The 26,886-nt window shown below is 42.1% G+C and overlaps 1 protein-coding gene across 1 annotated transcript in view; it reads left to right on the forward strand.

Annotated features, from left to right (window-relative positions):
- The window catches only part of NOL12 (nucleolar protein 12), a 31,594-nt gene extending 8,910 nt beyond the window's left edge, over positions 1-22,684 (forward strand). Inside the window, exons 4-6 of the mRNA XM_018571360.1 lie at positions 4,949-5,100; positions 19,730-19,812; positions 22,502-22,684. Coding sequence (XP_018426862.1) covers positions 4,949-5,100; positions 19,730-19,812; positions 22,502-22,667 — 401 coding nt within the window. The 3' untranslated portion in view covers positions 22,668-22,684. The remainder of the gene's footprint in view (positions 1-4,948; positions 5,101-19,729; positions 19,813-22,501) is intronic.
- Positions 22,685-26,886: the final 4,202 nt, after the last annotated feature.

The raw sequence follows: 26,886 nt of genomic DNA on the forward strand, positions 1-26,886 counted from the left end.
CAAACTAATTTCCACCCTGGTCCCTCAGGCAGTTGGCTGCTTGCATAAAAAACCTTCTGCTGCCACTGTTGCAATGGACCTGGCACTTCAAAACTTCACTATACAGCCCCTGAGGCTGTGTAGCATTATAGTGCTGGTAATGGAGTGGTATTGGTTAGCATGGCTATGTAACCGAACTTAACCGTCTGACAAGATGAGATCATCTGATTTCAGTAGATATTTGTGCTTCACTCTGCAATGTAGACCAATAGCTATTGGGTGGGGCTAGCGGGGTGCTGTACATAGTTTCCCGAAAACATCACACCACCCTCAGTACTCCTCTTAGGAGTCCTCATCCCTGATGCAGACACGGGGCTTTGCTCTTGAGATAATTTATGCAAATGTCAAATTACTTTGATAGGTGGATGTAAATCTGGAGGAGTGTGCATTCCTTGTTAGGCTGCACTTGCCGCTTGTAACATGTGCAGACATTAAAACTGGTACTGTATATAGTAGCGGCCCCCACGGGACTAAAAAATTTGTCCAGTGGCCCCCAACTAAATTGAGTTTGAGACACCTGACTTAGACTCTGACACAGTGTCTCATATTCATCCATCCTCTCAACTTCGCATTGCTCACACATTTAAATATCTGGGTATTGTGGTTCAGCTCCCTGTATCTACTTTTTGGATAATCTTTCTGCTGTTTTAAAAATCTCTCTGATAAAGACTAAAAGCTGGGTGTCTTCCAATAAATCTGATGGGCAGGGCCAATCTAATAAACATAATTTTTGTAATCTAAATTTTTAAATATTTTTTTTGAATGCCCCAGTTTATATCCTGAAATAGTTTTTCAAACGCATTCATTCTATTTGTATCTACTTGTTATGGTCTCGGAAACAACCACGTGTCTCTTTGGAGATGTTACAACTTCCTTTTATGCCAAGCCGGCTTGGCCTTCCTTAACTTCCATCTATACTATTTGGCATGTCCTTTTGGTCTATGTTTAAGATTGACTCTCCTCATGAGCTTAAAATTTGTGTACGGTTACTGAGGCTGCTATGATGCCCTTGGTTGCAACTCTGAGAAATTTCGTGTATTGGAAATTTATTTCTCCATCCCCAGGAATACAAATTCTGAAAATGTCCCTAAAAAGTGTCAGGTGATCATATTCTTCATTTAAGATAGTTTGTTTTCTTTCTCCAAATAATCCCATATGGCATTGGAGGCTGTGGACTCACTGGTGTCTATGTTCACCAACAAACTGACCAGGTTTGTCACCAGGCTCAGGGATCCCTGGTACACGGATGTAGTCACCTCCTGGTAGACTGGACTTCCAGATCGTCCAGACCTCCCATCCCAAGGAAGGACTTTCCACCCTGCTTCTCGGTCGCTGGCTTTAATGGTTGTTGAAGCCCAAGTCCTGAAGGTCCATCCATACTAATTCTGTTGACTCTGCAGAAGCCACCCTTTTGAACCTCTCCCCTGACCCTACTCACTCAAGAGGCTGCCTTCCTTAACTCCATAACTTCTGCCAGACGTATTTCTGAGTTGTCCATCTTAATTCTTTAAGAACCTTTTCTGGCCATCCACAAAGATAAGCCAGTACTGAGCCCTAAGGTTCTTCATAAGGTGGTTTTTGACTTTCTCCTTCGCCAGGACATGGTTTTACCATCCTTATGTGCTGCATCAACAAATCCTCAAGTCTCCACTGTTTGGACGTGGTTTCTGGGTCTTATTCTCTGCTACAACTTCCATCCCCAAGTCTGACTCCCTCGTCATCATTTCCCTGTATGGGGCAGCATGCTTCTTGTTACCCAATAGCTAGGTGGATTTGTCAGACTATCCTGCAGGCCTATCAGCTGAAGTAAAGTTCCCCCCTTTACGGTCATGGCTCACTCTTCCAGAAGCATTTGTGCTGCTTGAGCATTTCAGCATCAGGCTTTGGTATCCCAAAGGCTGCCACCAGGTCCTCTGTTCACAATTTTTATTTCCACCAGACATAGATCTTGCAATTATGTGGACATTTTTTAAAAATCTTATTCTACAGACTTATAAAAAGTGTGGGACTCCTATAAGCATTTTCCTGTGGTATACTGACTTGCAACGCTTCACACATTGAGAGGCAATAACAGAATCATATGTGTACTTTGGCTGTTGAAGCCACTTACCTCAGTGACCCATCTAAACTTTGCCATAACTGGTGTAACTCCCTTAAAATATGGCCAGGAGGGAACCATGCCCATAGGAAATTATGGGATTTCACTGCTTGAGCGTATTTCAGCGCTTCGATCAGCGCTGAAAAACGCCCAGGTGTGAACCCAGCCTAAATGCTCCAAACAAACTGGGTCACTCGAGGACCTGGCTCTGCCCTGCTTGCATAAATATTACATGGCACTGCAACTTTCCCAGGCAGTCCGCTTGTTTGGAAAGAACTGTACACATAATGCCCAGCTGCTGGGCTTTACCTCCTCACATACAACCAAGCTGTTATTATATGAGGTTCTTAAAGGGAAATATGGTAAACCCTTAATGCCTTTCACTGTTTGTATATATGTGTGTATGAATATGTATATATGTGTGTATGAATATGTATATAATGTGTGTGTGTGTGTGTGTGTGTGTGTGTGTGTGTGTGTGTGTGTATATGTATAATTACAGCACTGCCTTAGATACGTAAGCTACCAGATACTGCCATGTACAAAGCCAAGAAGTCAAATGTATTACTGAAGGTGCCCTTAAAGTATATTTATACATATGCAGTCAAACCTGAGAAAGCTCCACTGTGTCTGTTCCTTTTTCACACAACATCTAAAAAAATGTTTTAAAATATTTTTACTTTTTAGATGTCTGTGTGGCAGGCCGGTGGTCAGACTGCTAGCTTGCTTCTACCATTTTAAAGTGACATGAAACTATGGCTGTCCCCATAGAAAGAATAGGGACACTGAGCTTCCTCCTTAGGGGAATTTATCAAAACTGGAGCAGTTGCCCATGGCAACCAATCAGCATATCTCTTAAGATTGCTCAGTTGGGATTTGAAAATAAGAGATATTATAGAAGCTAATTGGTTGCAGTGCAAATCTGCTCCAGTTTTGATTAATTGCCCCCCAAATGCCTCTAAATCTTTAACCCATTGTTAGGACAGACAGTGTTCCGATCTAGTTTACAACTGAGATTTTTCAACACAGTTCTGACAGGATTAATTATGGTAAACATCCACATATGGTAACCTCCCCAGCCCTCTTGCATACCATAGGAAAATTAAATTTAGAGAAAACATTTCTTTCAGAATAGAGCAAGTAGTATGTGAACAGCAAGTTATGCTGCATGAATGAGAACATATAAGAAATATAAAGTAAGTTGGAGTTTGGCTGCAAAAGTGAAGATACACTTTAAGCTTTATCAAATTGTGCTTCTCTCTTGTCCTGAGACTACTTTTTCATCCTCTTGCAGCTTAGACATGATATGCAATACTCACCCAACAAAACATTCCCTAGTTAAGTCAATACCCATTACTACAATCCTGTTTTAAAGGGGGGTGTAATTGCAGACTTTTATTGATGATTAGTGGGTGCTAAGGCTAAAATTAATGTGCACAGATCTGTTAGACTTCGTTGGGTGATCTTCTAGACCTGGAAATAGAGGAGAGGGAGGGCTTATTGAAGTGCCCTTTTTAGCTATCTCTTTGTTCAAGAGCGCCAAATTAAAACCTTTGTTGTTACCAGGCGTATTAACTAGCAAAATTCTCTCTTGCACAGCCTCCTCAAATTGCCCTAAATGTCACACAATATGAGCTTCTTTCTTCCACTTGATATGGAGTTGCTCCATTTTAAATGCGTTCTTAGTCCTCAATCCATCCATGCCTTATAGTGCCCGGTCCTCCTCCTTGTGAATTGGGAATCCTGCAGGACTTAACACTACCCTCAGCTTCACTCATATTAATGCATGAACTTCTATCCCAAGCCAGAAAGGTGGTGGTTTTTAATTGGATGTCCCCAGCCACCCCTGGGCAGTGCAGTGGGTTAAGCTCTTACACAAGACCTTACCCTTTTTAAAAAAGCTCATTTACACTCAGAGGATATCCAACTAATTTTGAGAAAATGTGGAACCCTTGGTTGACCAAAAAATTCTAAGTAACTCTGTCATTCTCTATACTGCTGCTGTTTTCAGTTGTCCTCCTGAGCCTCTCTTTTTTTTTTTTTTTTTACCTGTATACAGTAAACTTTACATAACCTCCAATCATTGTCTCCATTACAACATTAACTTGTTAAAGATGTCACCAGCACACCATATTGAAGTGAAGAACATGTCTGTTTATTGATGTCAGCTGTTTTATAATTATTAAGAGTCACATCTCACAGAGGCATTGCACCGCAATTGAGGGAGCTGTAAGCAATGCACGTATGGATGGAGCTCCCTCGTGGCCATACCTCCAGCCCACCCCACCCCATGCTGACACTCTCTGCCAGACAGCATATTTTGAATGGCTTCTCGGTGCGAGAACTGACAGTACTGCACTAGGGGGAGGATGAGGAGCCTCTTGCCTAGCGCAGTGGAAGGTACGACCCACTGACCCCGCAGTTGAGAACCATGGCTGTAGATGGTTCTCCTTTTCTTTTTTTTTTTTCCTCAATGAATAATTACTTTGACTAAAAATAAATTACATGATTTTTCTGTGCTTTTGCTAGAATTTTTTTTTAAGTTGGTGACAGGGTCTCTTTAAGGTGCATAAAGACTGCAGAGTCTTGACATGTAGAGTTAATTCTCATATGCTGGGCCATCCATTACTTGAGAGGTAGTTTTGTCTCCCCAATGTACCGTTAAAATGGTCTCAGATTTACCCATGTGCCGAACCACGAATTTTAATGATTTTGTACTTACTCTTCGACACCAACATATATTGCCCGTATGTATGTTTGTTCAGTGATATATCTAGCTTTTTTATGATTAATTTTTTTGTTTTCCCCTAGAGGAAATTGATGAAATAGAGAGACTGGTGACTGCTAAAACGGAGTCTTTCCTGTATGATCACCCGAATCACACTGTAACTGTGACAACCATTAGTGATCTGGACCTGTCTGGAGTCGGCCTTCTGCCCCCTGGCAGCAAAGAGGTAGAATTTGTATATCTCAGCAAACTGTGCCTGTTTCTTGAAAGACTAACTCATAATGTTGAGGTTTATGTGTAAAGGGTGTTAGTTAAGTTTGCATAGTGTTTTATAACTCAGCGTAAAAAATGTTTTTCATAAAGATCAGTGCATGCTGAAGCGCACAGTGCAAAGAAGTTGCCAACTGTCTGCAGAGTCAATAGCTACAGACCTCCAAACTTCGTGTGGCCTTCAGATTGGCACAACAACAGTGCGTAGAGAGCTTCATGGAATGGGTTTCCATGGCTGAGCAGCTGCATCCAAGTCTTACACCACCAAGTGCAATGCAAAGCGTCCGATGCAGTGGTGTAAAGCACGCCGCCACTGGACTCTAGAAAAGTGGAGACGTGTTCTCTGGAGTGACGAATCACGCTTCTCTGTCTGGCAATCCGATGGACTTGTCTGGGTTTGGCGGTTGCCAGGAGAACGGTACTTGCCTGACTGCATTGTGGCAAGTGTAAAGTTTGGTGGAGGGGGGATTATGGTGTGGGGTTGTTTTTTCAGGGGTTGGGCTTGGTCCCTTAGTTCCAGTGAAGGGAACTCTTAAGGCATCAGCATGCAAAGACATTTTGGACAATTTCATGCTCCCAACTTTGTTGGAACAGTTTGGGGATGGCCTCTTCCTGTTCCAACATGACTGCGCACGAGTACACAAAGCAAGGTCCATAAAGACATGGATGAGCGAGTTTGGGGTGGAAGAACTTGACTGGCCTGCACAGAGTCCTGACCTCAACCCGATGGAACACCTTTGGGATGAATTAGAGCAGAGACTGCTAGCCAGGCCTTCTTGTCCAACATCAGTACCTGACCTCGCAAATACGCTTCTGGAAGAATGATCAAACATTCCCATAGACACACTTCTAAACCTTGTGGACAGCCTTCCCAGAAGAGTCAAAGCTGTTATAGCGCCAAAGGGTGGGCCAACTCAATATTGAACACTACGAACTAGGATTGGGAAGCCTTTAAAGTTCATGTGCGTGTAAAGGCAGGCGTCCCAATACTTTTGGCAATATAGTGTATTTCACAGTGTTGTATATTAGATAAAAGGTTGCATAACAGACTCAAAGTACAGATACATTACACATGTGTATCACAGTTGAAGCGTGATTCACTTTCTCTGTGGAACATGGAACATTTTAGATATTACAGATAAAAATGCATAAAGGACAGTGATCCTGGGAAATGGAGGCCTGTAAAAATATAGTTAGCCACAAATTAAGCTGAAGTTGGAACTATCATATTGAGCTCAGCAAAGCTGGCTCCCCTACAATCGGCACAAATAAATCAAGTGTGTTTTAGTGCTAAGTTTGTGCTGTTTTCTGCCATAAAAATTAACGCTTGTGCTGCTTTTATTTTTAAGGTAATGGCAATTGTTTTTTTTAAGATATCACCCAGCCCCCCTACAACAGCAAAAAGACCTGAAACTGGGCTGGTTGGTTAGTGCCACGTTTGTGCCGTTTAAATCTCCATGCTATCTCCTTTTTGTTTTAGTTATTAACTATTAAAGGTCACCCAGCACCCCTACAACAGCCAAAAGACATCAAACTGGGCTCGTTTGTTAGTGCTGGGTTTGTGCTGCTAAAGTTTTTATTTGTGCTGTTTTTTGCTTTTTTTTTTTTTCTCTTTTTAATGGTTTTATAACAGTTTGTTTTTATTTGACCAAATCCCACCCAGTTTGCACCCCATGTTGTTGTATCTGGAAAAAAATATATATATATATAGTTAGTGCTATGTTTGGGCTTTCTTGTGCCGTAAAAATTAAAATTTGTGCTACTTTTATGTTTAAGATACTAGCATTGTTTTTTTCCAGTCCCCCTACAACGGCAAAATAAAGGAAACCAGGCTGGTTGGTTAGTGCCACGTTTTGTGCTGTTTAAATCTCTGCTTCTATCTCCTTTTTTTTGTTTTTGAGTTACTATTGGTTTAATGAAAGTGACCAAAGGTCACCCAGCCCCCCTACAACAGCCGAAAAATCTAAAACCAGGCTGGTTGGATAGTGCCGTGTTTGTGCCATTTAACCCTTTCGCTGCCACCGATGTAAGGCTTGCATCAGAACACAACTGCTTGCAGGTAGCCACGTCAGTATGCCATACGTCGCTGGTTTTCAGCCTTCTGCTCTAAGCGCATGGCCATGTACATATATCAGAATGGTTCTCCTGAGGGCCCCCTGTAAATTGTTAGCTGTCATCAGAGGCTGAAAAGCCACAGATGACCGCTATTAACATAAAAATCCCCACACTTGCAACAGTTAGCACCATATTGTGGTGTACGCCATGCGCTGCAGTGCAAATTATTTTTAACATAAGTTGCTTATTTACAGTTTTGCGTTCGTTCATTTTTATATTGTTTTGCACGAAGGCGCAATTTAAATTTACGAATATATATTTATTTATTAACTCAATACAGTTTTATCTTTTAGATAGTCGGAAAAGTGGCACTAACCAACCAGCTCAGTTTCAAGTCTTTTTGCTGTTGTGGGGGGCTGGGTGATGTCGTCATCTTAAAAAAAAAAAAAAGAACATTTGCTATTTATCTTAAAAGTAAAAGCAGCACAATTGTTCATTTTTATGGCACAGAACAGCACAAACATAGCACTAAAGAAACTCTGATTAGCCTAAACAATTATACACATCTTTACGCCATGGAGATTTTACAGTTAGTAATGCTAAATGAAAGAAACATTCAGCACATGATCCTCTCAATTGTGGAAGCGATTTATAACTTTTCAGTTCATTATTCATATAAATATTTGTGCCATTTGCTATGTAAGACATTGGTTCACAGTGCCCTCCAGTGGACGACGAGTGTTCTCAGTAAGGACTCTGTTCTAGAAATTATATGAAATACTGTATTTTAAGCAATTACGCCTCTCTCACAGGCTCAAAGGGTTTCTAAACCCTCACGGTTTTTTTTGCATATTTCTACTGCTAGCAATCAGTAGTCATATGCAAAAAGTAAAAAAAAAAAAAAAGGCTTTCAAAGCGGTTTAAACTTACCTGTCTCTTTCCCGCATGCTCCCGTCTGAAAATGTGAAACTGCTCGGGCGGCATGTGCAGTTCGGATTTTTGGCCGGGAGACGAGGAGAGACGCAAAGTAAGTATATGAACGTGTGCACCCGCATGCAGACACCGTGGGACAGGAAGTGCCAGCAAGGACAGAGGAGTCAGCGCTGGATTGGGGACCCGCCGCAGCGCTGGAGAGAAGGCTGAAAACGACAGGAAAGAAGATCGGATCTAGATCGGATCTAGAGACATCATTTAAGGTAAGTGCTTTAATTAAACATTGGGGGGAGGGGAAACATTTTTGGGCTTTAATGTCACTTTAAGAGTACCCCAGAAGTAGAAAGCCTTATTAAAAACAATAGCCAACATGAATGCTGTGAAACATTTTTTAGCAGAAGAGGAGTGCCCTTGTGCTGCTCAGTTGTAGTTGGTGACGATTTTTGATACTTGCTATATTCTCTGTCTCACGTAGAACCTGTCAGAACTGCCCACACAGCTACTTTAAAGTGAACAAATGGGGAGAGAAATATGCCATTGCTGAATTATTTTTTTAAGAGGTAGTCTCCAGGGCACTGAAGACATGAATGTGGGACAGCATTTCAAACATTTTTACATTTAAAATGTCATTCTTATGAGAGAGATTTTAATTCTGCTCCTTGTTTTTTTGGTTTCGTCTTTGTTACTATGGTCAAAAAAGATTACTTTGACCCCATTTACTATTAGAAAATCAAAAGAATGTTACAAAACATTTTTTTTAAATTAAATTCCGATGTATGGGCCAGTTAAAATGTCATTGTTAGGGTTAGCATGTACTTTTTAATAATTGAATCAATAGAAGCCCTTTTGAAATGAACTGCACACAAAAATAAAGACAGCCCTTTAGAATAATGGACTTATTTTCAAGAAAATGTAATTTTGTTGAAAGATTACAGAGTCATTATCAACTAGACACCAGTGAGGCCTAAAATCTACTGATTCCCTGTGGTCTTATGACATTTACATTAATAACTAAATACTGGTAGACAGGAAGTGCCCTTTCTGAATCCTTCCTACGTAGCTGTATAATATATATTTATTGTAGCACAGGAACTGTGTTCCTCACAGCAGCCAAAAAATGTCTGCTTCCGTGTTTGTTTTTATTTTAAACTGCACCATAATATTATCACTAAAGCTACATTCACACTAGCTGCTAATGTGCATTTAGGAATTCCTGTGGCAGGAATCAAAAATATGCCGTACAAAAGCAGCAGCTGTCACCCGTTCAAGTTAATGATCGGGTGACATCGACCGCATTTGATAGCTGCAGTCCGCCTGCACCCTGCATGTAATCGTATGCGATACGATCATTAACTTCAACAGGTGACAGCTGCTACTTCTAAACAACATATTTGGGATTCCTGCCGCAGGAATTTCTAGTTTCCTAAAAAACCCTATTTTGCATGTACTGCCATGGTCTTTAACCACTTGAAGACCAGGTGTTTAGACCCCCTTCCTGGCCAGGCCATTTTTCAGTATTCAGCGCTGCTGTCCTTTGACATTTATTCCGTCATGCAACGCTGTACTGAAATTAATTTTATACCATTTTTTGGGGGACAGATAGAGCTTTCTTATGGTGGTATTTAATCACCACTGGGGGTGTTATTTTTTCTATATTTCAGAAAATGTACTGAAATTTTTTTTAAAGTGTTTTTTACATTGTTAGGAAACAATTATTATTACCCAATTTTTTTGGTAAAATATAAAAGATCGGGTCACGTCGGGTAAATAGACATCAAACATGTCATGCTTAAAAATTGCGCGCACCTGCGAAATCGCAAAAAACTTCAATACCCAAAATTGACCGTAGGCGACGCTTTAAAAGCTTTTAACGCTCATCAGTTTAGTGTCATCAGTGATTGATGGCCCTAAAATTATTGCTCTCACTGCGACGTTCGCGGAAATATGTAACATGTGCGGCGTAATGGGCGCAATCATTGTTTTCGCGGCAATATGTAACGTGCGGCGTAATGGGCGCAATCATCGTTTTCGCAGGTATGCGCACCTGACGCATGTTTGCATTCGTGTATGTATGGGTAGGGGCTTTTTAAAAAAAATTTGTTTTTTTAATTCTTTTTATATGTGTGACTTTAATTTTATTTTGGAAACTTTAATTATTTTTCCTATTTGTTTTTTCACTTAACTTTATTGCTATCACATAGGTGGCTAAGAAACCCCTCTATGTGATAGCAAAAGAAGTGACAGGTCCTCTTTATGGAGACATCAGGGGTCTCCAAGACCCCTAATGTCAAGTAGGACCCCCCTGAAGAAGCTGATGAAGCAGAGATCTGCTTCACCAGCTTCTCTCCAGCGTTTGAAGCTGGAGAATGACACAAGAATGCGGAAGTGATGTAATATACATCACTTCCGTATTCTGGCAGCAGAGAGGGGACCGGAGGGAGCTCGTATACCGAGACAGAGTGACAGAGGCCGTATGCTGGTCCCGGGCTCGCACCGGGCACAGCGGAGCCCGGGGCCGGCGTGACAACGGGAGGGGGGCGCGTAGGGAGGGGGGGGGGGGCCACACGGGCGGCAGCTCATACAAGCGATCCACCGGCTCTATAGCCGGCGGATCACTTGTATGTTAACAGGCATCTGTGCCTATTTTTAAATCGCTGGTGTTTCCCGCGCGCCCTGCGGCGCGTGCAGGTGGGCGTGGCTGAGCGGACGTCTAAAGACGCCCGCTCAGATTTAGAGACCTCTCAGCCGGCCGTTTTTTTACAACGGCCTGCCCTGAGGTAGTTAAAGGTATAAAACACAGGAAAATGTGCATGTATTGCAGATATGTACTGAATATGGTTGTTTTGTTTTTAGTTTTTGTGCCTCGACATACACTTTAATGGTTGGTGAGGGCATTTCATTTTTCTTTTTATGTATTGCAGCATTCGTGTTATTATTTTAGATCATGCCATAAATGTGCCAGTTTAACTCCTCCTCTACTATTAGTGTGTGTGTGTGTTCTTGAAAAATTTGATGGTGTCTCACCAGTCAGTCAAAAATTTCACCAGTCAGCATGACCGGACTATAGCCATGCAATTTTTGGGGGACAGATAGAGCTTTCTTTTGGAGGTATATAATCACCACTGGGGGTGTTTTTTTTTTTTACTATATAATGAAAAAAGTACCATAATTTTTTTTAAAAAAACACCAGTTTCCCTACGTTATGTCATATTAAAATGCTTTTACTGCTCATCAGTTTAGTGTTATCAGTGATTAATGGCTCTAAAATTATTGCTCTCACTCCGACGTTTGCAGCGATATGTAACATGTGCGGCGCAATCTTTTCGCACCTAGGCGCACCCGACTCATATCTGAGTGTATGTGGGGGGCAGGGACTTTTTAAAAAAATTAATATTTAAAAAAAAAAAATGTTATGCTTTTATTTTTTTTTTATGATCTGCTTCATCAGGGATCTGCTTCATCAGCTTCTGTAGCTGGAAAGTGACACTGAATGCAGGAAGTGATGTAATATACATCACTTCCTGCATTCGGGGACTGAGAGGAGATCAAAGGGAGTTTGTATACTGAACTCCCTTTGATCTCCAGTCACAGAGCCGATCTCTGCTTCATCAGCTTCTCTGGGGGTCTCTAGGTGACAGGGGTCTTCGAGACCCCTGATGTCACTATAAAGAGGACCTGTCATGTAGAGCTGCAGCTAACGATTATTTTCAAAATCGATTAGTTAGCCGATTATTAAGTTCGATTAATCGGTTAATCGGATAAACAATCAAATACATTTTAAAAATGGCTCCAGTGATGGACTACTAGTTTGTATTGAAAGGAGCAAGCTTGGAGCGGTGGAAGTAAAAAAGAAAAAAAAAGTGTGGTGTGCAATATAGTGAAATGGAAAGTGTAAAATTATACAGCAATCAATGCAGAATGGCACCGGCTATAGAGGACTACAAATCCCAGCAATAGTACAATATACAGCGCAATGCAGAATATCACCAGCTATAGAGGAGCACAACAAATCCCAGCAATAGTACATTATAGCTGGTGGTATTCTGCATTGCGCTGTATAATGTACTGTTGCTGGGTTTTGTAGTCCTCTATAGCCAGTGGTATTCGGCAGTGCACCACTGTATAATGTATTATTGCTGGGATTTGTAGTGCTCCTCTATAGCTGGTGGAATTCCACATGGCGCTGTATAATGTATTATTGCTGGGATTTGTAGTCCTCTATACAGCGCAGTGCAGAATATCACCAACTATAGAGTACAACAAATCCCAGCAATAGTACATTATACATACGGTATATAATGTATTGCTGGGATTTGTATTCCCATGTATAATATACAGCACAATGTACCATCAGCTATAGAGGAATACAAATCCCAGCAATACATTATAGAGCACCATGTGTGGGAAAGTGCAGGCTTACCTGAGCAGTCTTCCAGCAACTTGCTTCTGAGATCGGACCTGTCCATCGGCGGCTGTCATCCGCCCACACCTGCTCCTCCTTACTTCTTCTCCCCGCGTCCCTGTGCCGATGGAGAATGTGGGCGGGCGGTGAGTGCGAGGCTGGAAGGAGGTGCGGCGTGTAAAGCGTGGATGCGGGTCTGTCAGCGTTGAGCGTGAGTTAGGGAGGAGGTGGGGCGCGCAGCGTGTGTGGAGCCGTGAACAGGGCCAACTGATCAGAAGCCGATTAATCGATTATTGAAAAAGTTGACAACTTTTTCAATAATCGATTATAATCGATTATGTCGATTAGTTGTTGCAGCCCTACTGTCATGTAAATTGGCTATCCCATAGGGAGCTTCTTAGCCCCCCATGTAATAGCAATAAAGTTGTGTGAAAAAAAAAAAGTAATACAAAAATTAAAGAATCATAAAAAAATAAAGAAGCATAACATTTTTTAAAAAAGAAAAAAAAATGTAAGTCCCCGCCCCCCACATATACACGCAGATATGCGTCAGGTGCGCCTACATGCAAAGACCATTGCGCCTATTGTGCCGCACATGTTACATATCGCCGCAAACGTCGGAGTGAGAGCAATAATTTTAGAGCCATTAAGGCCGGGTTAACACCTGGGCGTGTTACAGCGCTGATTGACGCGCTGTAAAACGCCCAGCAAGTGAAATCGGAACGCGCTGAAAAACAACTTACGCCCAAAGAAGTACAGGAGCTTTGGGGCTTTTTTTCGCGCATATCCATTAGGATACAGCCGGATAGCCCTCATAAATGCGCAAATCGGTCCACGAAACGCGCCAGAAAGTTGGGTCTCCGTCAGAGCAGGACAATGACCCAAAGAACACGTCAAAAAGCACCCAGAAATGGTTACAGACAAAGTGCTGGAGAGTACTGGACAGCAATGAGTCCAGATCTGAATCCCATAGAGCACCTGTGGAGAGCTCTCAAACAGCAGTTGGGAAAAAAAACCCTTCCAATCTGAGAGACCTGGAGAAGTTGGCAAAAGAAGAGTGGTCCAAAAATCCTTTTAGAGAGGTGTAAGAAACTCATTGATGGTCACAGGAAGCGATAAGATTTCAGTTATTTTTTCCAAGGGCAGCGTTACCAAATATTATATGAGGGTGCCAATAATTTTGTCTAGTCCATTTTTGGAGTTTTGCGTGGAATGCGTCGGGCTTGGCTCTTTTGTCCTGCACTTTTTTGTGTCATACCACTACAAACAAAAGAAATAAACATGAGAATGCCTAAACATTTGTAATTGCAACAATTTTCTACGCAAAGTGGTGCATTATCTGACAGAAATGGAGAGGTGCCAATATTTTTGGCCATGACTGTGCTTGTGCTTTTAGAGTGGACAGGAAGAGTGAACAACATCTAAAGCCTTGGTTCTCAACTGGTGGGTCGTGACCCAAAAGTGGGTCGCGACCCTGTGTTCAGTGGGTCGCCACATGCCTTCCACTTTTCTAGGTGAGAGGCTCCTCTGCCTCCTCCTAGCGCAGCACTGTCAGTTCTCACACCAAGCAGCCATTCAAAATATGCTGCCCGGTGGCGAGTCTCAGCTTGGAGGTGGGCTGGGGATATGGCCACGAGGGAGCTCCATCCATACCTGCATTGCTTAAAGCTCCCTTGCGTGCCCTGTAGAGGTGCCTGGACCGGAGTGACATCACATTCTGGCTCCTGGCACCACTACAGCGCACGCAAGGGAGCTATACAAGCAATGCACATATGGATGGGGCTCCGCACACAGCACAGCGGCCCACACTGGACCCCAGGCTGAGGATCCACTCCAGTTCTTGTAAAATAGGGAGACTGGGTGGATCTTATAAAAAAAAACATTTTTGGAATGTGAATGTGTGTGTCAGAATGACTGAGTGTGTGAAATTATGTCTGTGGTTGTGTGTGTCTGTCGGTGTTTTTGAGGGACCATTCAAACTAGTACAGTGTGCTTAATCACACAGTCCTGTGCGATTAACGCACTTTACTACGCAATCGCACCTATCGTTCGCACCTACTATCGTGCACATTGGTGTGGAAGGTGTGTTGCATTGCCATTAATTTGAATGGCACCCCAAACGCACCTCACACCCACAGTTCGATCGCCCGCACCAGAAGGCATGGTACCACAATGCCGTGCCTTCCAGTGCGGTACGACTTGGGTCACGACTTAATGTCCAAGGACAAAATGTGGGTCCTGAGGTTACACAGGTTGAGAACCATTGATCTAAAGTAAAGAGTGTCTTCATACAGCCATGTTACTTTTTTTTCAGCACTAACAAAATATGTAAACAGACCTTTTCCAAGGACCTCACAACTTCTCAGATTGAAGTGAAGTACTTTTATAGCAGTTCTTGTAAACAGAGCTGTACAAACAAGTCCTTCTTCCTTCAACTTCCAGTATGATAAAACCTCCTCAGGAGGAGCTCTAAACCACCAATGAGCAATTATCCCTTGTAAACAGAACCCCCTCTCCTCATGTGTTAGCAACCAGCCCAGAAAAAAAAAAGGGTACAGAAAGGCCCGAAATAAGCAACCTGATCCTCCATGGTTAACAGCTTATTAGCATTTGCACTGAATACTTGCTCATTCGCATTTTGCAACTGCTGCATTTTAGGAGCACCAAAATGCACAGGAAAGAGTTGCAATGTAGCATGTTGGAATAAGTCCTTAAGCTGGGTATACAAGATGGCCCGAAACGCGTGTCAGGGGAGGGACTGGATTCCCCGCTCCGCTCCTCCAGCGCTGACTGGCGGAATGGATGGGGGAGGGGGGGTACAGCTGGCTCTGCCTCCAGATAGGCAGAGCCAGCTGTCACTCACGCAGCTGGGCGGATCCATACATAATTGTCGGGATCCGCTTCAGCTGCGGCGTCTCAGTATACCGCGAGCTGTAGCTAGCGTTATACTGAGCTTAGGGTGACAGGAGGACGCTAGTTTGTGTCCTCCCGTTACCCTAAGGAGAACTATGGGGAAAAGCTCTAACCCCATAGTTCTCCTTTAATCACTGATAACACTAAACTGATGAACAGTGAAAGCGTTTTACTCGTTGCCTATGGGCGTTTTTTGTGATTTTTGCGGGCGCACGCAATTTTAAGGCTTGACATGTTTGGTGTCTATTTACCCGACGTGACCCCGACTCTTATGTTTTACTAAAAATAAAATATGGGTAAGGGACACTTTTTTTTTTTTTTTACATTTATGGTACTTTTTTTCATTATATAGTTCAAAAACAAATAACCCCCCCCAGTGGTGATTATATACCTCCAAATGAAAGCTCTCTCTGTACCCAAAATGTTTTAACATAAATTGCAAGGCTATAGTCCGGTCATGCTGACTGGTGAAATTTTTGACTGGCTGGTGAGCCACCATCAAATTTTTCAAGCCGTGTGTGTGATATATTTATTTGCACACACTTTCCAGCCTTAATAGAATTGTACTGCAAACCTCCCTTTCCCCCTCTACTGCATTCCCCAAACTGACATTTTACCTTGCCTTGCTCCTAATAGTATGAAATTCCTTGTCTTATTCGCCGTCATGCCTATACATGGTTTGTAAAAGTTTTCTAGCGGGGGCTGTTAACATAGGTGGTTCCCTCAGAACTTTATCTGCTTGGCATCTTTGAATGCAGCACTCCTTGCATTTTGTGAATGCACACCTATTTCAGGCAGTGCTGATGTGATGATGTCAGCGCTTCCAGATCAGAACTACTGGAAGTTGTTGCTGTAAACTGTCCCTCTCAACAGGAAATGGACTGGAACACTATTCCTTAACATCTATTTTAAACCCTGTACCAATGTATAGTTTGAAATTAAATATGTACATGGGGTTGGTTATATTTTCTTATGGCCTGTACAGCCTCTACTTTTTAACTGTGCCTGGCTGATCCTGTCACCATAAGTCTACCCGATAGTGGAATAATGGACTTTCTACAGTGAAATATCCACAATGCACTTGTTAGAAAAACAGGTACATGAGCACTGTCACATTCACTTTTTTACCTATAAGTAATGGGTATTTCCATTGCTTCCTGGCAGCTGAATGGAGGGGCAGGGGAACAAAGCAAAAGTAAACTTGTGCAGCTAAAGGACAGGGTTTTAAAATTAGTATGCTACTTTGCCCAGCATGGGCAAAGTCCCCGTGAATTTTGATGTTCTGTTTTAAATTTATTTTAAACCATTAAGAGCATTGCTTACAGTTATGAAACTAAAATATTATTGAAAATTGGACTATTGCGCGTGTGTATACTAGACATGTTTTGCATCTCTTGGCTCGAGTTCCCAGTGTATGGAGAGGTATAAGAAACCCACACCACCTAATACACATTTCCTGGTGACTTTACTGGGTTATTTCTTATATCCATAACATACAGTGTGGATAGAATTGTTCCTTTGTGGCCAGTGTCTTGGAATGCAACTCTGTTTTGAAGACTTCTTAGGTAGGAAGGAAGTCTCCCTGTTGGTATGGAATTGAACATTCACAGGAAGACATAAAGAGAGCTCAGTAGAGGAAGCATATCTGATTGATATCTATTTTTATAAGTGCAAGAAAACCTGCTGATCTTGTCAGAAATTCAGAGCCACAAATCCAAGTCCACACTTGCTGCGTTATCTCAAAAAGCCCTACTAGTTTTTATCTTGGACAACAAAATAATTCACCGTTATGTTGTGGAGATCTGCAAGTAGGCATGGTTGGGTAATTTAGTCGTTTTTTGGACTGAAACAACACTAAGTCCACAAAAAAGCTCTGTGTTATGAGCCCACGTCAGGACTTAGTAGCTGAGTGAATTTCTAGCAGTTCAAAAGGTATTCCTCCCTGTGTCCATTCAAGGAGACAGCTTGATAATAAGCAACCTTGGGTTATACTGCTGCTCACAGGACCAGTGGACATTAGGCACATAGAAAACTGGGGCTTTAACTGTACCACCTCACACCTGCCCATTTGCGCTTAGTGTCCTCAAGGGGAATGGACATTCCCTTTTGCTTTGTTTCTTTGTGTGAGTTGGAAGATTTTTTTTTTTCTTCTACCATCAACAGTTCATCTCTCTGCGACGTTCGTGCAGTGGGCGTGACACCTACATACGTGTTGCTGCAGAAAAACCTTCCTTTGTTACTGCACAGTCCGGTTCGGCAACTTCAATCCTGGCATCGGACCTCCATTTAGAGTTCTGGGATTAATGGTATTAACCCGTGAACCAGTTCCATGATGTGATACAAATCCAGTCCCTTCGGTACATCCGCAAACCTAGATGTTTGAGTCATGGTGTCTTCTGTCCCTGGGATTGTCAGTGGGCAGTTGTTTGTTTGTTTTTTCGATCTGTGAAACGATCGCCGTTTCACAGCCGCACACAGTATTTAACTTGGGCATGTTGGGTATGTATTTAGTCATCCTAACCTCATCTTTAAAAAAATTTTTTAAAAAGTGGGTATTTTATTGTGTTTTGGGGCACTAAATTTAACTTGAGTGCATTTTTCACTAAATTTTTGGGTTTGATAATACGTTGGGTTAATATCGTGCAACATAAAAATTTACAACTGCCAGCATTTCATTCTACAGGGTCTTGGCTTTCAGAAAATATATAATGGTTGGGGGTTTTAAGTAATTTTCAGGCCTAAAATGTGGATTATAACATGGGTGCAAAAAATGAAAAACAGGCCTCGGTCATTAGGGAGTTAAATCCTCGGTTTTGAGAGACTGGTGCATTTTGTATTCCGTAATCGCAACCATGCTTAAAGCTCATAACTCCTTCCTGACAAGGTTTATCTTTGGACGTGGAAGATCTTCTTCTTCCTTCTTTCTTCTTCGTTCCCTCTCAGTGGCCATGTTGTTTCTTCCTTTCAACTGGATAAGAAAACTTGGTCCTTATTACCAACAAAAGTCAGGTGTCTGGCCGCTCAGTTCTAGTTCAGCGTCATCTTGCTAATCATTTGCGGATTCATACCTTTCTACAAGGGGGTTATACACATTGCTACACTTCTTTTTACTCAAAGCAGTCAATACCTTTCACATTAATGAGGATTTTGTGTTACCTTCCCTGTGTCTGGCATTGGTGCATCCCAAGTAGATCTGTCTCCTTTGCTTGGTTGTGGGGCTGGCGGGGTTTACCTATTGCCCGCTCCTTCTTTTAGGCAGATGATTCCCTGCTCATTATTTTCAGAATGTCCTAAAAGAGGTTCTCTGGCTTCCTGATCCACTTTTTCTAAGGGGATTTGTCAGGTTATAGTGCAGGCCTATGATTTTTGAGATAAGTGCTTCCATTTTTAAAGCCCACTCCACTAGAGCAGTAAGTGCTTCTTGGGCTTTTTGTCTTCAGGCCTGTGTCTCAGACCTGTAGGGCTGCAACCTGGTTTTCTGTAGATAAATTCTCTAGGTTTTACAAGGTCAGTGTGTCTGTTTCTGCATATTCTAGTTTTGATTGAAAGATTCTGCTAGAGCTGTTTAATGCTCTTGGTTTCCCTTTTTACTTTTGTTTTTTTGCCTATTAGGCTGGTTTGCCTGTGTTTTTTGTTTTGGTGTGCCTGCCCCTTAGTTTTGGATTGCTTTTGATGTCCCTAGGATGCATCAAGCATGTCCCACGATGGATGATAGAGAAAATTAGGATTTTTGTCCTTTTCTCAGATTCCAATAAGCGACATGCCCCCTCAAAAGCTATTCTCTCTTTGGACTGCTTGCTACAACTGAGCAGGTTTGAGGCGGTAGTGGGCTGGCTTTCAGTTTTCTATGTGCCTAGAGTCAATTATTTAGTAGGTGGCAATATAACCCTAGGTTGCTTATTATCATCAAGCCGTGTTCCTCAATGGACTCAGAGAGAGGATGTTACAGTGAGTACAAAAATCCTACATTTGTTGTTGTTTTTTTGTTTTTTTTAAAATTGTCACAAGGGCTGATGGGAAATCTTTAAACTGGGGGAACCTGTGACAAATGTCTAAAAGGGGGTTCCCTCTCGCTTTGTTGTGTTTCTGGGACAGTGTGTGTGTGTGTGTGTGTTAATACGAAATCATATTTTGCATATAATTTATGTATAATTCAATATAATGTATAATTCACGGAACAGGATTGTTATAGTTTGTACCTGCTGTTATTACCAAAATAAGTTATTCTGTTGCGGAATGAGAAGTGACTTTTGTGCTCTAGTGCAATTTTGTATTCTGTTTAATTCTGCAGGAAGACAATGACAAGAACCAGGAAGAATCATCGGTCAAACTCGCTCTGCCCAAGAAAGCTGGAGCCCCGATTTTATCAAAGAGGTATTTGTCTGGGTTTTAGGGTTCAGTGTTGGGCCGCAGCTCTGCTTTGGAGAGGTGTTGAAATTTAAAAAAGCCCAAAAAACTGCTTGTCCAAGGACTAAAGCGTGGGCCCAATCTACTTGTCCTGATACGATTTCGGTTAAAATTATTTTTTTGTATTTAGCAGCGCTAAGGCTGGGTTCAGACCTGAGCCTTTTTTTTATGCTCGTTTTTCAGCTCGTTTTTTTCGCGTTTTTCCGTTCAGTGAAACGTGCGTTTCACTGGCGGTATGATTTTTTTGGGGGGTTTTTGCCTTTATTTTCTCTATTTAACTGCTTGAAGACCAGGTGTTTAGATCCCCTACCTGGCCAGGCCATTTTTCAGTGTTCAGCGCTGCGGTACTTTGACTGACATTTATTCCGTCATGCAACGCTGTACTGAAATGAATTTTATACCATTTTTTTGGGGACAGATAGAGCTTTCTTTTGGTGGTATTTAATCACCACTGCGGGTTTTATTTTTTACTATATTCAGGAGAAATTACTGAAAATTTTTTTTTACATTACGCTTCTCGTTGGTCAGCGCCGTCAGGTGGCCGTGTTGACCAACTAGTGCTTGCAATTTGCGAGCGAAATTCAGAATTTATGGCACGGGTACAGATGGTACACCCATACTGGCGGACAGGAACGACTGGCCGCCGAAAGGTAGGTATAGCAGGGAGGTAGAAGGGGCCAGATTTGTGCTTGTAATTTAATTTTCACAAAATTACTTGGGGAAGTGAATTTACCCTTTAGGGCTTGTGCAGACTTGGGCGATCCTAGGACGCACGTGATCGTGTGCGGTTGCCGCGTGGCCACATTGATTTAATTGGGGATACATGAGCGCGGCAATCGCTGAAAAAAGGTACATGTGCCTTTTTTCGCGACGCACCGCACAGTGTTTTTAACTGCGATTGTGCGCAATTGCATGGGCGGCATTGCGGCAGGAAACTGCGCAATCTGCCAGCGTGATCAGCGGTGCTGTGTGATTCCGTGATCACCCAGCTATCCACGCGGTTTCATGCACGATTACCGCACTGTCACGTATCGCCCAGGTCTGGCCTTAACGCACATTGTGCTTGTATAAAGGGCGCTGCTGCCCGGCCACCACAATATGGCACACAGTAGAATGGGGGCACCACTCTGCTCACACACACACACACTGCCCTATGCATGCGTTTATTCACATGCAGATGGTGGAGGCAGCGGGGTTGGTTTTAAATTTATTTAATTTTTTTAAATTTACTTTTTTTTAATTTTATTTTTACTTTATCGCCTTTTTTATTATTTACATTTTTAGTTGTTGCTTTAATTTTTACATTTTTATTTATTAAAATTTTTTTTTTTTTATTACTTTATTGCTGTCACACAGGAACTAACAAGCCCTGTGTGATAGCATTTGGAGGTGACAGGTTCTCTTTATTGAACCTGTCACCTCCAATACAGGAGTTCTAACCTCCAATACAGGAGTTCTAGCACATCACTGTGCTCGTTCTCCTGTGACAGGAAGGCTGCAAGTGCTCCGCTCTGCTCCCGCTCTCCAACCTGATCTCATTTGCCATGGTCCTGGGTCACCCAGAAGAGCAGGGGACCCCGAAGACCACAGCGGGGAGGGAGCCAGCGGGTGGGGAGAGAGGCAGCGAAGGGCGGTGACAGATGGTGTGCGTGAAGAGACGCACCTGCCGGGGACAGAGGAGGAGGGCGGTGACAGAGGGAGAGAGGCGGTGTTCGGGGAGGGGGAGTGACAATCAGGCTGCTTACAAGCTCGAGATCACTTGCACAAAACGGCTCCCCCTCTAAATTTAGCCCTGCTGCTTGCCCGAAACAGGGCTAAATGTAGAAAAAAACTACCCGTCCGGAACTGAATGTCACGGGTCTCAGGCGAAAGGGATTTTACACCCCTGTGGTTATTAACCAGTTGAAGTCCGCGGTGTTACACCCCCTTCCCATCCAGGCCATTTTTTAGTATTCAGCGCTGCGGTACTTTGACTGACATTTATTCCGTCATGCAACGCTGTACTGAAATTAATTTTATACCATTTTTTAGGGACTGATAGAGCTTTCTTTTGGTGGTATTTAATCACCACTGGGGGTTTTATTTTTTACTATATTAAGGAAAAATTACCGGATTTTTTTTTTTTTAAACTGTTTCCCCTATATTATATAACATTTATTATTACCCAATTTTTTGGTAAAATATAAGAGACGGGGTCACGTCGGGTAAAAAGACACAAACATGTCAAGCCTTAAAATTACGTGCGCGAAACCTCAAAAAAATTTAATACCCAAAATTGGCCGTAGGCGACGCTTTAAAAGCTTTTACTGCCCATCAGTCTAGTGTTATCAGTGATTGATGGCCCTAAAATTATTGAAGCAGAAAAAAAATGCCGTCTGAAGATGGCAACCCGCCAATGCGACTGTGCTGTCCGTCCTTTTTTTTGCAACGGGCGGACGGCAACTGGTTAAAGGTGCTTATGCTAAACATTAAATTTACTTTGGTATGTGCAAACTACTACTAATAAAACAATGTTCCTGCTTAACATTTTTTGTTTTTTGTTTTTTTATTAGTATGGGTGAAATTATTTTTTATATAACTTTTGTATACATTTTGTATCTTATTTTGGAAATTATATAAATTCGGGTTTTGATGAATTCTGCTTTGTGCCTTTTAGAATCTCCAGCCTCACAAAGACGCTGCATGTTCGCAGTAAGTGTAAATCTCGAAAACGCCCTTCTAGGACCATGGATGGCAAAAAGCAATCAATTAGACCACCTGGACGGACAAGCAAAGCTCAGCGAAGAAGACAGACTGGCAAAACAGGAAGGAACAGAGAATAGAGATTTCAAGACACATACTTTTTCCAAGCTCCCAGAAACCTGTAGTTTTTGGGGGGGGTTTTGCAGTCGTGCCAACCAAACTATGTCTAAACAATTCACGGTGCACTCTGCACCACACCTTACAACTGTAAAGTTGAAGAAACAAGACCGAAAACTTTCATGAATTTTTTTTTCTATTTACAAAAAGAAAAAATATGCTTTTTATACAGTGCCTAGTTTCTTTTAATTTTACATTAATCTAGCATATATGGGTCACATCATACAGTTTGAACAAGAGATAAATCCTTGCTGCACTCCTTACCAGGATTTCCATATGGATGCACAAGCTTGAAATGACTGTGGATGGCGCCACCAACATGCAGATAGTCGAGAAATGTCAGCAGCACACCAGATCGACTATTACAGCAAATAAGCGTCCATTTATTGACTTATGCTGTCTCATTTGCAAGCGCTTTCGGGGCTGCACAGGGTCCCCTTCATCAGGCTTGGAGATGAGTGTACAGATAACAAATCGTCATTATATAGGCATACTGATTAGAGTGCAAGAGAGGCCACTCCCCCGCCCCTGATGTCACAATGACGTCCTAGTCATGCCATTTCATGTTTAAATTGTGATGTAAACAAATAAACATAACTCGGAAATCAAACAGCCCATAGAGATAACATACAGAGGCATATAAATAAATGGTCATTAATAGCAGTAGTCAGAAGAACAAAGGAGATTCCATGTACTTAAAGAATGCTGCTGCTTTCACAGCCGTTGAAGAATGTGGTAGAGCGTCCTGTTACCAGGACAACCAGCGGCGGTTCTTTCAACATTCTCCAGCGGCGGTATTCTTTCAGTACACGGAATCTCTTTTGTTGTTCTGACTGTTTTTCATCAACCGATGTGAGTACTGCTATTGACCATTTATTTATATGACGCTGTATGTTATCTTTATGTTTTGAGTTCTGAGTTATGTTTTTTTTTTTGCATCACAATGTAAACATAAAGTGGCAAGGCTATGACTTCATTGTGACGTCGGGGGCGGGGGAGTGGCCTCTGTTGCATTCTTTAATCAGTATGTCTATATAATGATGATTTGTTATCTGTACACTGTCATCTTTAAACCTGATGAAGGGGACCCTGTGCGGCCCCGAAAGGACTTGCCAATGAGAGAGAGCATACGTCAATAAATGGACGCTTATTTGCTGTAATGATCGGTCTGGTGTGCTGCTGACATTTCTTGACTAACATCATACAGTTTGTGATAGAACCAATTTGCTGATGCTGCGAGAGCTCCAGTTCACATCATGCAACCAATGGAAGATAAGGGGTGGTGACCTCTTGTTTAAAAGGCCCCCACCCTGTGTGTGTATGAAAGAGAAGCTTCTCCAGCATCATGATGCAGGTAATTGAGGAGCATGAGTGCTGTTAGTTAATATGATCTGGTCAAGCTTGTGAGGTCTATAAACAGACAGTGAAAGGAAGGACATTTTCTCTCAGTTCATTGTGTTAAACGTCTTTTTACAGCTATCAGAATATTTAAAGCATGGACTTCATTTGTTTTTATCCTGCAAAGTTTGTTTCATCCTGCATGTTAAATTATAGAATAGATGGCAGTGGAGCAGGTGTTGAGGTTGTGTGGTTGAGTGACTTTATTATAGTCCTTTTCAGTAGGCTCAGTTATTAAACTTATTGCTTTGCAGGACTCAAACATGTAACGTTTTCTCTTTGAAACAACATGTCACAGTTTTGGAAACTAGTGACATCAAGAATTGTAACCAGTCGCTTGTCTCCTACTTTCACTTTTTAACCTATTCTAAAAAAGACACCTAGAGGTCTGCTTATTTGTCATGGGCAGCTTAATGTGTATCTATGCCCAAATTGTGTTGTTATGGATAGAAAGGGTGAAAGGTTAGAACCCTGTCAGGTTTTACTGCAATCCAGGGCTTCATTATAGAGGTTTCTCCTCACCTGTTTTAGGGACAAACTTTTACCAGACAGGACGAGACAGCGAAACAGACAACAATTAAAAGCTGACAGAGATTGTTCTAGCATTGCCCTACTTAACGTAAAGTTTTTTCACTTCTGTCTGTTGAGAGAGATTTTCCCTCACTACTTGTCCTGGGGACAAACCTTTTACCAGACAGGAAGTGAAGGCAAATCTGTGAAAAGGAGCCTCCAACGTCAGTAAAGTTTTTGTTTGTGTGTTTGTGTGTGTGTGTGTGTGTGTGTATATAATATATATTTCTCTCATTGAAAAAAAACCTATACTGAAAGAAATATGTAACTAGTGTACTAACTATGTATTTCCTTCGATACCTATTTTCTGTAGAAAGTAGGCTACTTGGCGTGTTTTAATGTGTCTTGAGTATTGTAGATTATAAATTAATGTAGAATTCCGGTCAAACCGCTCAATATACAGTTTAAATAATACTATTCTAATATTTGCCTGTACACCCAAACTGCACAGCCGCGTAGGTGAAAAACTTCTCTGCTTCAGCAACACTTATCGTGTCTTCACGATAGCAGGCAGCATTATCACCTCTGCTTACTGAGCAGGCAGCTGAGCTAGGAATTGGTAATGATGATAAACCAGGAAGTAGGAAGATCTATGTGGCCAGTAGAGGTGTTAGGCCAACAATGTGTGTGATCCCATTACAAATCCTTTGGTAGGTACATTAGCAAAGATGGACATTTTTGAAAGCTGTTTGCATTAAATTCCCCCTTTAAGCACAAGTATATTAAGCTGGACATGCATCTATAGATTATCTGCAAATTTTCTATGGTCAGATGGAAAAAGGGCAAAAGATTCCTCCATCGATGCTAAACTGTGTGTATGGAGTAATCTCCCGCTGGGCCAAGCTTCAGTATCATGCTAGTTGGGCCTGCTGGCTGTCAAAATACCTGAACAATCTGATTGGATGCAGGCATTGTTCAGGTATTTTGAGAGCCAGTGGGGCAGACTAGCAAGATACTGAAGCTTGGCCCAGTGGGAGATTCTTCCATCTACACAGTTTAGCGTAAATGGGGGAATCTGTTGCACTTTTTCCATCTGACTATAGAACAATCTATAGGTGTATGGCCAGCTTTAGGCTGCAATGTCCTCCTCTAGCAAAGTTGCAATGTGTTTTGTACATGCATTAACTAACTGTATTTCATTTACTCAACTTAAAACTAGACCATGACCAATGTCAAAACACATGCAATTCAGACCAGGGTCGTAACTAAGATTGTGAAAGACCTGGGACACCCTGAGGAAAGTAATTGTGCAGCAGTGAATGGTGGGTGTGACGATGATTAAGGGGGGTATGGGTTAAAAACAAAAAACCTGAGTCTACTCATTGTATACACAAACATACCACAGTCCATCAGTACCTAGAAAATATGCTATTACTGTGCCAGAAGCAAGAGTCTCACAGACATAACCCTAAACTCAGCTCCTGTAAAAAAAAAACAGGCAGTGCACCATAACAAAGAATGGGTGTGGTTAAATTGTGCTGAAAATTGGGTGTGGTTTAAAGTAACATGGTTCGTTATAGTCTTAAGGTGCCCATACACCTATTGGTTTTCGATTGGAAATTTTCTTTGCTGCCAAGAACCCTCTTTCGATTCTAGCTTAAATAGCCCATCAAGCACAGACCAATGTCGATTTTGATAATTGTTCATTAGCAATACTAACTCACTAAAAATAAACAATAAAGGTGATCAGCGCCAGTAAGTGTAAGACTAGAGTTAAACCACCCGGGGGGTGGGTGCTAGTAAGATGCAGAGGGCGGCCGAAGCTTGGCTTGCCTAGGGCAGCCAAATACATAACTACACCACTGCCTACAGGGCTAGGTCACTTTGCACTTTCTGGGTATTGCCTTTACGGTAGTATGCTTGTCCTTGTCCTTTTTCTCTTTCCACCTGGATTTATACTGGCACCTGTGATCTGAGGAGACCTTATCGCCTTTTCTGTGCATGGGCTTCCCTCCCCCATTAAGAAGGGAAAAAGTGCATTTGACCTAGCCCTGTAGGTCTACCTCCCCAGGTGAGCACTCACTTGTCATCACTCACTGGGTGGAGGTGAAGGTCTGCCTGCATTGTGTGATTATCCTTGCCTGAGAGTTATATGCAGATTGGCTGCGAATCATCTGAAGGATTATTTTTTTTTTTGCACAATCACCATTGAATACTAACTCATCGAATTTCGAAAAAAGTTTTCAAGCCTGACCGATCAGGGAAATTTTGCCA

This window comes from Nanorana parkeri, unplaced genomic scaffold (genome assembly GCF_000935625.1).
Source record: "Nanorana parkeri isolate BGI_ZX_2015 unplaced genomic scaffold, ASM93562v1 scaffold1742, whole genome shotgun sequence".
Lineage (NCBI taxonomy): Eukaryota > Metazoa > Chordata > Amphibia > Anura > Dicroglossidae > Nanorana > Nanorana parkeri.